We start from the raw sequence: 11533 nt of genomic DNA on the forward strand, positions 1-11533 counted from the left end.
TACCTGTACTTTCTACTTCTTACATGTTGAACACAAATACCTGTACTTTCTACTTCTCACATGTTGAACTCAAATACCTGTACTTTCTACTTCTTACATGTTGAACACAAATACCTGTACTTTCTACTTCTTACATGTTGAACTCAAATACCTGTACTTTCTACTTCTTACATGTTGAACTCAAATACCTGTACTTTCTACTTCTTACATGTTGAACTCAAATACCTGTACTTTCTACTTCTTACATGTTGAACACAAATACCTGTACTTTCTACTTCTTACATGTTGAACTCAAATACCTGTACTTTCTACTTCTTACATGTTGAACTCAAATACCTGTACTTTCTACTTCTTACATGTTGAACTCAAATACATGTACTTTCTACTTCTTACATGTTGAACTCAAATACCTGTACTTTCTACTTCTTACATGTTGAACACAAATACCTGTACTTTCTACTTCTTACATGTTGAACTCAAATACCTGTACTTTCTACTTCTTACATGTTGAACTCAAATACCTGTACTTTCTACTTCTCACATGTTGAACCCAAATACCTGTACTTTCTACTTCTTACATGTTGAACCCAAATACCTGTACTTTCTACTTCTTACATGTTGAACCCAAATACCTGTACTTTCTACTTCTTACATGTTGAACTCAAATACTTGTACTTTCTACTTCTCTCATTTTCCAAACAGCTGGTTCCTTTAGTCTGAATGTGTGTTTGATGCGTGATCATTATTCTTTAGAGTCATTGCGTGCCTATTGATTTGAACACGATCCGTGTATCCATCATTTCCTGGTCTTCTCTAAAGAAGAGGGACCAATGGAAACGTTGTCATGTTGCCGTTGTTCAGCATGGAAACATTCATTAGCTAACAATGACATTATTGTTCTATTAATATAAAGGGAGGTCAGGTACTCTTTAAAGCAGCTGCTAGTTATGGGTACTTTTTACTGAAGTACACTTCAAAGTTCTTTACTTTCACTTGAGTAAAGAAGTTTAGTCAGTACTTCTACTTTTACCAGAGTATTTTTAAACACGAGTATCTGTACTTCTACTCGAGGAAAGGATGTGTGTTTTTCCATCTTCGCTCGCTTGTTTAATTCTCCAACGTGGTTTTGGAGGCCGGACACTTTCTTCTCCCGTCCAGGATACGTTTACGTTCTGCGACCACCTCGTGAAATCATAAGTAATATTCATGTGTTATTTAAACTAACTTGACTTGGAGTGGTTTGATATGTTGATTACACACGGAGGAAAGGGAAGAGACGATTACAAACATCAGGAGGCTATCAAGAAAACCCAGCATGAAAAATGAAAAATACCCTAAGAGATGAAATGCATTAAAAGCATATAAGTTGTTTCAAATATAAAAGTCTCTATCGTTCAGATGTAAGCTTGTTTTAAAGGTGTTTTATTTGTATCTGGGGTGGGGTAGTAATGTTGTTTTGTCTAGACTCGGACCAGCTCCAGTTTCTCTTTGCTTCCTGCTGGGATTAGTAGCTGAGGCCTGTGACATCAGTGGGGGATGATAGTAAAGATATTCCACTATTAATAACATACTATGAAAAGGGGTTAAAAAATAGAATAGAAAGTATTTTTTTAATTAAATGTCTTCATCTACGGGACATATATGCTACAGCAGCTTTAAACTTTAATTTTGGGTTTCAAATGAACACGTTTAAATACTTTAATGTTGAAAATGTCTACTTAAGTATACCTGTATTCACCCTGTGTTTTTGTACCTGTTGATTTAAAGTGGTTTTTGTTTAGTTCCGGAACCCAGTGACATCACTACCGAACACTCACGCTCCTATTGGCTAGCGCTAAGGGGGCGGGACATCACTGACCAATCACAACAGAACCAGCCTGCAGCACAGGCAGTATGAGAAAAATAAAGAACTTTTTGAACGTTAAAGCATGGAGACATGTCCCAGTAGAGCAGTGTTTCTCATAGTGGGGGGCGCAGAGGCATGACAGGGGGGGCGCGAGAGAGCAGGAGGAAAAATGGTTACCAGATAATCGTTGTTGTTAGCTTCTGGTGCTAGCGAGCTACGCTAACGGATATAAAGAGCTTTTTCTTCAACAAGGTGGAGGAGAGTCCTCTCCTCTCAGACTGAGAGGCTCAGCGAGCTAAAGGACTCTGAGTGGTTAGATAGTTAACTTTAGTCTAAGTTATCTCAGTGGGTCTCAAACGGTTTGGTCACCATTAATGGAAACAATTATTTCCGAGGAACACGTTTATATGATCATTATAGTTATACAAAAATAAGAGAATAAATGAAAACCAGGTATGAAATACTATATGACAGTAAAACAAGAATACAGTTTAAAAGGAGAGTGATTTGTAAAATATCCATAAAGAAAAATCTGTTTACAGTTCTGTTTCAAATGGGTGTTGAGAGATGTATCCATAGATCTCTTCATGTTGCTCTCAAAGTGCACCAGATTGATGCTTTCAACTTCTTTTAACTTAAAACCACCTATAAAAACTGCACGTTACCCCCTGCTTACACCTATATGCCGTGAGCTGATTATCGAGCCTTCATTGTAACAGTCGCGGGTACACTGTGTGTGTGGGGAGTGTTGCAGTTCCTCTGTAGCGCCCGGTACCTTAATGGGAAACCCTACATGTTTGAGCACCCTCTATGAAACGTCAAGCTACCCCGCAGCACCCCCAAAAGAAATCTCTCCGCCGCCACTGAGCCTGCGACCCCGGTCTGAAGACACGTGCAGTGCAGAACAGGCTCATTGCAGCCACTAAGTATTATAACTTATTGTTCGAGCAAAGGGCACAATTGTATTATTTTTTTGAGCACACAGACTTATGGAGCATTGTTTGATTATCACTGCTCGAGCATAGGAATGCTCACGTTCATATTGATGTATTTTAATAAATGTTAACTTGGCCCATTACGTGACTATTTGTGTTGGGGGCCGACAGAGCCACTGCAGTAGAGACACTAAATGATATTTCGCTTTAAACTCAGTACAATAAACCAGAGGGCGTCGTGTTACAGTTCACAAATTAGTTTTATTAATTTAAACACAATCAAATAATAATGTCAAAAACATCTGTACACATATTTTGCAGACACAACAATCTTTAGCGTTTCACAATGAGGCCCACGAAGTGTTTCCAGTTTGCATTTATGATTGCAACATAATAAAAAAAAGCGTGCTGTATGAATCTATAAAACATTTCCTCTAGTTTACCTACCATTACCTTGATCTAGCAGCAACATGTAGACGTGTTGAGAAGACGGGGTGTGTGTGTGTGTGTGTGTGTGTGTGTGTGTGTGTGTGTGTGTGTGTGTGTGTGTGTGTGTGTGTGTGGGGGGGGGGGTCCTAAGTGAAATGTAAAAGGCCAACAGTGATCATGTGCAAAGGAGGAAACGTCAGAAACACAGCGAGTGTGTTCCCGTTAAGAAATTCACAGTCGCAGCACATGTCCTGTTTGTTCACACACCTCCCAGGGTTAGTGGCTTTTCTCTCGACACCACAGAAGAAGAAGGGACACAGAATGTAAAATAAAAACACTACGTCATACAAAATTACGCTCGCTGTACAAGAGTTGTTATAGCGCTTGTATAAAATATAATAAAACCTATTCAAGCCTGCTTTTGTGAATCTCAGATGTGTTTAGTGGCTCCCAGGAGGCAGGACCTTTTCACTTTAAATAAACGGGGCTGCAAGCGGCTGAAATGCAGAAGGACCTTTCTGATCAAACTTGAAATGTGTTGCAGACTGAAGTCTCCACACCCATGCGTTTGGTCTGGACAAAACGGTTTATCACAAATTAACCTACACATGTGTTTACAGAGCAAACGGTGAACACATCAACACTTCCAGCTCCTGTCTTTTTATTATTAATATTAATATTTGTTTAAACTTCAATGAAAAAGCCACCTTTCATACCTAAATGAATATAGGAAGGAATAGTCCAGTGATTACAAACTTACACACACAAAAAGAGTTCCTCTATACACGATTGTCTCAGCATTGTAAATAACGTTGTAATTTTCTTAAATTATTAGAAAACCCCCTTTTTTCTTTTCTCCTTCCTTCCTCGCTGTGGGTACTTTGTAAAAAGTCTTGTGTCGTCGAGGTACCTTCCCGCACAAAAAGTCTCCGCCCATAAATAACCAGCTCAGGACTCGTGGAGGAGAAGAAGTCGAGCGACAGAAAGAGACGTCTCCAGTAGTTTTTAGTTAAACGTGGAGTAGCTCTCCTCACAGGTGTGAAAACCTCGAAAAGTCCCGGCACCAACGGAGTTGCCGTAAAACACTTTGACAGCTTTTTCAGAGAGCGGCTCATTCACAGTAACCATGGCGAGCAGCTGCAGCGCCGTAAATCCACCTTTTCGCCTCCAGAGGAACGAACAAAAAAACAAGAGTTCGGGGTTAAGACGAAGTGTGACCGTATGTCAGCACATCCACCATCTCCTCTCCACAGGGGGGCTCTCTCTGCAGGAGGTGATGATGATGATGATGAAGGTGGAGAAAGAGGCTCCGCAGTGCTACAAGTACTCCAGATCCAGAGCGTGGTGCAGGGCCATGAGGTCTGAGTGGCTGGAGATCCTCCAGAAGGGCATGTTGTGCTGGGAGGGAGAGAGAAAGCACTTTATTGGAGAGGTTTTAGGGTCAGAGACAACGATGCTGGCTTCACATGACTTCATATTCTGTGTCATTATATTCTACTAATTTACCTTTTTGTACTCAGATTGAAATGTCATTTGGAGCGCTTCTGTAGATGCCTAATTAGAAATAAAAACTTTAAACACAAAGATACTGGCTTCACATGCTCCCAGTACTGGACACTACTCAGTGTATTCATATGAAGTACTTTACACAAATAAGTTATCTTTTGACTTTTCCTTTTTTGCATGGGTTAAATTCCCGTTTGAGCTGTCCGGTTGATCTGAGATGAAACTGGCGTCACATGCTTCCAGTACTCAAGATTCAAAGGTTTTAATGCACATACAGTATAGAAATCTTATGACTCGAACCCGGACACTACGGCGTTTATTCAGTGCATTCGTTTCATCATATTCCACCATTTTTAAAGATTGTCAGTGTTGTACTTTATAATTCTCTCTCCTGACAGCATCGCTCCAAACGACATTTCAATGTAAGGACTTGTTTTTCCGTAACTCAAGTACTTTACATACGTTAAAATAAGTTATATTCGACCCGTCTTTCATTTTCTTTGCATGGGTTTGTTTGAGCCATCAGATTTCCCCAGACTTAGATTAGAAATGTTTTGTAATAAATCAAATAAAAGTAATTATTGAGCTTCTCTTGAACTGTAGATAACACCAGAGTTTTATAGTATTGGAAACATCATTTATTTGGAGACCAGGCCATGCTTTCAGCCCGTCTTTCCGCAGGGACAGCTAAAACAGTCAATGTATGTTATCGTATATCATCTGTTTGTTTCACCAACAATCACATCTTATATTTTCTATATAGTGATTTATTGAGGAGTGTCTTTTCTCTTGGAGGCCTGGAGGTGTGTGTGCAGGAAATGCTGTCTTCCTACTTAAGCTTTTCGTCTCCTCATGACATGCCGACATATTTCTTAGCAAACTAATCAAAACCTTCTTCAGTGCAACACACTAAACCCCAGCTCCTCTCATTGCTCGTCTCTCTCTCTCCGTCTCCCTGCCCCTCTCTCCCCCTCCCTCCCCCTTTATGCTCTCTAATTGGGTCAATCAGCTCATCTGCTCCACCTGGGCACCAACCGTCAAGCTGACCCTGCTCACTGTGGGGTTTGTAGTCTTTTACTGGGTGCCATGATGGTTTGTAGTCCTTGTTATAACACACACACACACACACACACACACACACACACACACACACACACACACACACACACACACACACACACACACACACACACACACACACACACACACACACACACACACACACACACACACACACACACACACACACACACACACACACACACACACACACACAACACACACACACACACACACACACACACACACACACACACACACACACACACACACACACACACACACACAGCTCCTCTTCACATGTGTAAATATTCGATTCTGTATTTTTGTTTGAAAAAATCCAATAAAAAAGTGTTAAAAAAGGTTTAATTTCTTTATTCTTTGTTGTTTTTTCTCTTCTACATTATCCATACCGGTACTTTGTAATTTCCTCTAAATAAATGCTTGAAAAAAAAAGTCAATAAATAGTGAAAGAAACCCAAAAGTGTAGTTTGAGTTTCAGGGTTGACCCCCTCAGGCTGTGTGTTTGGGACGAGAGAGCTGCTGCTGCCGGGCAGAGAGCGAGAGGAAACCTGAGTCTCTGAGCATGAAAGGAGCTTGTCAGGTAGATCCTCAGTGTGTGGAGCCCATTACTCCCCCATACCCTCCCCCTTTCTCCCCCTTATCAAAGGTAAGGCCTCTCCCAGGAATATGTTCCGCTCAGGAGCGCCTGCACTGACCCCTGAACAGCTCTGCTTTTTGTTTTGTAAATCGTCTTTGCTCTTAAGTTTAAAAGCGGCAGATGCTATCTCTGCCGGGTGACGGTAATAACTGAATTGTTTCAGCGCTTTTCTTTTCTCAGAGGAATGAGTGTTTGTAGTTCCTCTCGCCGTCGGCTCTGATGTGAGGCTCCTGACGGCTGAAATTGTCGTGTTATTCCACGTCCTCTCTGATGTTGACACAGAAACCTTTTACCGCATGGCGTGTCGTGGGACTCGCACTCAGACGCCTTATCCTCCCATCAATGTCACACTCCAACAACTCCATGCTGAGTGAACATATGTGCATCATTGTTGCTCCCAGAGGACCATATTCCCAGGGTGTGTTCAGCTCGAAAAGTACAGAGCTATAACTTTACACTGAAAGGTAGCTTCCTAATCGCTCCTCATCCGTCTTCTTCTCCTTGTTTACCGAGAAACAAAAAGGAGCTGGAGGCTTTTCAAACACTTGGTTTGCATCCAAACAGATTCCTCTCTCCTGACACTGCTGTCGGCGTGTGGGATGCATCGTCTGCTGACAGGCGTGACACGGCCGTACATATTCTAATTTCATCAACAATGATTTAAGCCTCCTTTATTTACGATGTGGCTGGAAGGGCTCGCGAGGCATTACATACACAGCATTCAGCGAGCGGACATATATAATTATGCCGGTTCTCCCCCTCGCTTTTTAAACCTGAGATGGCGGAGAGAAAAGCGCTGATTACACACTTCAGACTTTCTCTTGTACTCGAACGCCTCATAAGAGGATCAGCGGATTAAAGTAAGAGCTGGCTTCTTCCTTAAAACACGGCAGGTATGTTTAGTGCTCTGAACTCCTGACCTTATGAGGAGCGATCAACTACTTCTATGTGTTTCTGCTTCGTTCCCAAACGTTCTTACCTTTTTCGAGCCTTGCTCCTCTTCCACACCGTCTCCGACGACAATGTAAACAACTTTCCTCCCGAACCTCTGGATGACTCTCTCGAAGCAGCTCTCCTTCCCTGAAGAAGAGGGGGAGAAGCAGGATGTCAGTGGTGCGTTCAGGGGATGCAAACAAAACGAGTTGATTCAAAGGCACAGGGTGACAAGAGCCCCCTTTAAAAACACCACACACACAGAAGAGTGCAGAGTAAACACTTTGAGGAGCCGTGATAAGATCTGAGAGCAGATAGAGGATCTGAAAAGCATCGACTCTGCTCTGGTGCTCAAACCCCCGAGACAAATGGACCTAAATCAGCTGACATCACTGATGCAGGGTCTGGAGAGGACCCCCAAAGGGACCATTTGTTATCCACCCTGTGTTACCCTGAAGCCTTCAAGAGGTCTCTCTGACATGCCTGATCGTGAATTCAAACTCAAACAAGGAGAGGAATCGCACTATTTAAAACACTTAAAACCAGTACGAGCAGGAACGAGTGTTTAAAAAGCTTTTAATGAAGTAGTGTGTGTGAAGAACATTGTGTGTGTTCACAGATGCTTTGTTGTTAGATGCTGCCCCTATTTACTTTAATTCATCAAGACTGTGAGTTTGCTGTTATTTTTAAACATTATTGGACAATTGTGTACATTTTGTATGTTGCATTGTTTCCATTGCCATCCACCATTTTAGCTATTGTGCATTAGAGGAATGAAAGTGTCCTCTCTGTGGGTCTTCATGCTGATGGTGAATTCAAACAAGGAGGAGAATCGCACTATTTAAAACACTTTCACCAAAAAGAAGTACTTGCATGAACGAGCTGTGGCTGGAAGGGTTTTAAAAAGCAAGGTTTTTAATAGAGCAATTGTGTCAGTTAACAGATCCTTTGTTGTTGTTGTTGTTGTTAAACGCTGCTCTTATTTACTTCATTTCATCAAGACTTTTCTTATTTTGTATGGATTTTTCTAGACCTTTCACTTGCTTGGGATTACTTATCCTTGCAGACGTTGTGTGTGAGTTATCTGTTGTTATTTTTAAACATTATTGGACAATTCTGTCTATTTTCCTTTATGTAAAGTATATTGAATTAATCCATTGCCATCCAACGTTTAGCTATCGTGCATTTGACGAATAAAAGAGGCCTCTATTTGGGGGTTTCTGATTCATCTAGACATGCGAGAAAAGTTGTTCTGAATAATCCAAGGTTATAGGGAGTGGGAAATTGAGTTATTCCTTTAACTCTACAAGAAGCGGGGGTGAAGCTTGATGTTTACTTTGCATTTGAAACAGTGAAGACGGGGAGGACGGGAGGAAGAGGACGGGGGAGAGTTTGAGAAGAAAAAGAGGGGGGTGTTGTTGCTGAGGAATGACATAAATGTGCAGAAGTGGTTTCACATGCAGAGCCTGAACAGGAGGCCCCGCTGCAGGAAAATAATCCCAGGCTGATTAGTCCGATTCCTTCAGAAAGGGAACATGAACGCTCTCCGGTGACGGTGTGTCCGACCCGAACACAGAGGTGTGTCTCTGCTCGTTACACTCAGAGAAATACAACAACAAGCACTCACGTCCCACAGAGGTTCATCAAATCATTTTGCACGACAAAAACTGGAAGTCTTGCCCAGTATACGTATGTCTCTACTCCTGATATACGACCCACTGACTTCAGAGGTAACACTGCAGTGAGATATAGGGTATTTGTTTACAATGCAGCATCTTGTTGAGTCAAAACATCTGATTTTGAGTTATATCTTTTATTTAGATTTAATAGAAAATCACCAACTAATTACTATTATAACACTTCCTGATTCTGGTGAAATATAGTTCTAAATGAATCTCCAGCTGATTACAAGATCAGACTTATCTAAATATCCCGTCTTATTTCAAGGATTCTCACCAAGTTAATTCTCACTTGTTCTATTGGCAGATGTTTGGACTTATTTCACGTGAAAACACCATGTTTTCATTGTTGTTTAACTTGTTTTTGGAGACATGTTGCAGGTTGAAGGCCATCGTTTCTACGTGGTGGCTTTCAATGCTTGTTATGTTTTTGTCGTAGCTTTGTGTCTCGTTGTAGTTTGTCCCCTTTCTAAAGTCTTTCTCAGCCCCTTTCTGCTCTTCCTCCTTCAGTTGTCTTTTAATGTCTCTGTCGATGTTTCCTTGTCACTTCTTTGAGTCTCTCAGACTGTGTGTCTCTGCTCCTTTCACTCAGCGAAATACAACAACAAGCAGAGGGATTCATCAAATCAGTACCTATTTTGGTTGCACTATAAATATTCTCGATGGGAAAGACGATCCCCAGGCCGTAGAGCAGGACTTTGGCGAGCGCCGGGATGAGCTGCGTGGTGGTGACCAGGATGTTCACACAGTTAGACCTGCAGAGAAACACAGATGCATCAGTCAAAGTCAAAGCGTTAAGCGAGCATGAAAAGGAAGCATTAAGTGATGGTCGTGGGGTATCTTTGGATTAATCAGATGCATGTAATGCATTGTATTGTAATTTCATATAATATAAGGCAAGTTTATTTATACAGCACTGCCGATTTCTATTCCATATTTTATTCCATTCCATTTCCATGTAAATACTGTTATATTTTTGACTATATTTGAATTATTTGAATTATCTTGAATCTTTTTTTAAATAATTGTTTACATTTTTAATATTTTTCTAGTTCTCTATCTGTAGGTTTAATTTTTTGTTTTTGTTTTACTTTTATGTATGCACCACGACATCAAGTCAAATTCCTCGTACGTGTCAATCTACCTGGTGATGAAAAATGAAAGACATTAAGAAGCATATTATAAAATGGCATTTAAATGAGTTTTAAAAGCAAAGATAATAAAACATGAATAACAAAAGGCACATGAATAAAAGTTACAGTGTGAGATGTGATATTTCTAACGTATTGACATCTTTTAGATTGGAGCATAATAACTGAACTTCTCCACGTTTAGTTCTGACTCTGGGGACACACAGCTTCATAAATCAGTGTGAGGGAGGACAAAGGAAAGTCTCTCTCAAAATAAGAAATCAGAGCACTGGCGTTTCCTCGGGAATACGGAGCTGGAATTATTTACACCACATGTGAGTTTATATACGTGCGGTGTGGGACTGGGTACAATTTTCCTCCGTGGAGTCCTACCTTGAGTGGATTAATGTTAGTGCTTTCAGTGCCAGTGTTAACCAGGAGTCCGTCAAGGCTTCAATTTCTGCTCGCAATTGCAACCAGGCTTCTCTTTTGGCCGGGCCCAGCAGACCTGAAACGCAGGGGAACATTGTTTGGGTTGGACCGGCACTCCGAATACCACTGAAATTTACAAAATTCACCCTGACCAAGTGTTGTGGCATGTGTGCTTTTAGACCATACACACACATATAAGAATACCAGCACACACACGCACACACACACACATACCATGTATACATCACTTCAGGGGACATTACATTGACTTACATGCATTTCCTGGAGACTTATCCTAACCTTAACCATAACCAACACATGCCTAACCCTAACCCTAACCCTAAACCTACCCCTAATCCTAAACCTAACAAAGTCTTCACCCTAAAATGAATGATCCCCTTCATGGGGATCCTCCATTTTGTCCCCATAAGGGAGGCGAGTCCCCACACGTGACTGTGTAAACAGATGTAGGTCCCCACAAGTATAGTAATGCTAGAACACACACACACACACACACACACACACACACACACACACACACACACACACACACACACACACACACACACACCACACACACACACACACACACACACACACACACACACACACACACACACACACACACACACACACACACACACACACACCACTCTCTCTCTGCATGTTGGGGATTACCTCCGACGTTATTTTTGTAGGTGGTGTAGATTTCTTTTACTCTTCTGTAGCGGAAAGCCAGTTTTCTCATCCAGTCCACGCCCCCCCGCACGCCTGTGGCCAGACATAGATTTGCGCTGGTGGCCGCTGCGTGGAAACCATCAGCGCCGAAGTTATACGTACTGAGAGGAAGACAAAGAAGGAAAGAAAGAAAGGTTCTGTCAGCACAAAAAGCACAGGGATCGGTTTATTCTGAATATGTGAGA

General features: G+C 41.5%; 1 protein-coding gene across 3 annotated transcripts; it reads right to left on the minus strand.

Moving 5' to 3' along the window:
* Positions 1-3022: 3022 nt before the first annotated feature.
* On the minus strand, positions 3023-11449 carry eya1 (EYA transcriptional coactivator and phosphatase 1; the record flags this gene model as incomplete). 3 transcript variants are annotated; one of them, XM_034220441.1, is given in 6 exon segments in its annotated part: positions 3023-4608; positions 4717-4764; positions 7416-7516; positions 9682-9803; positions 10572-10686; positions 11289-11449. In XM_034220441.1, coding segments are annotated over 6 exon segments (628 nt in total), but the record flags the coding sequence as incomplete, so codon positions are not given.
* Between the last annotated feature and the right edge of the window lie 84 nt (positions 11450-11533).

The sequence above is a fragment of the Gymnodraco acuticeps genome, unplaced genomic scaffold (genome assembly GCF_902827175.1).
Source record: "Gymnodraco acuticeps unplaced genomic scaffold, fGymAcu1.1, whole genome shotgun sequence".
NCBI classification, from domain to species: Eukaryota; Metazoa; Chordata; class Actinopteri; order Perciformes; family Bathydraconidae; genus Gymnodraco; species Gymnodraco acuticeps.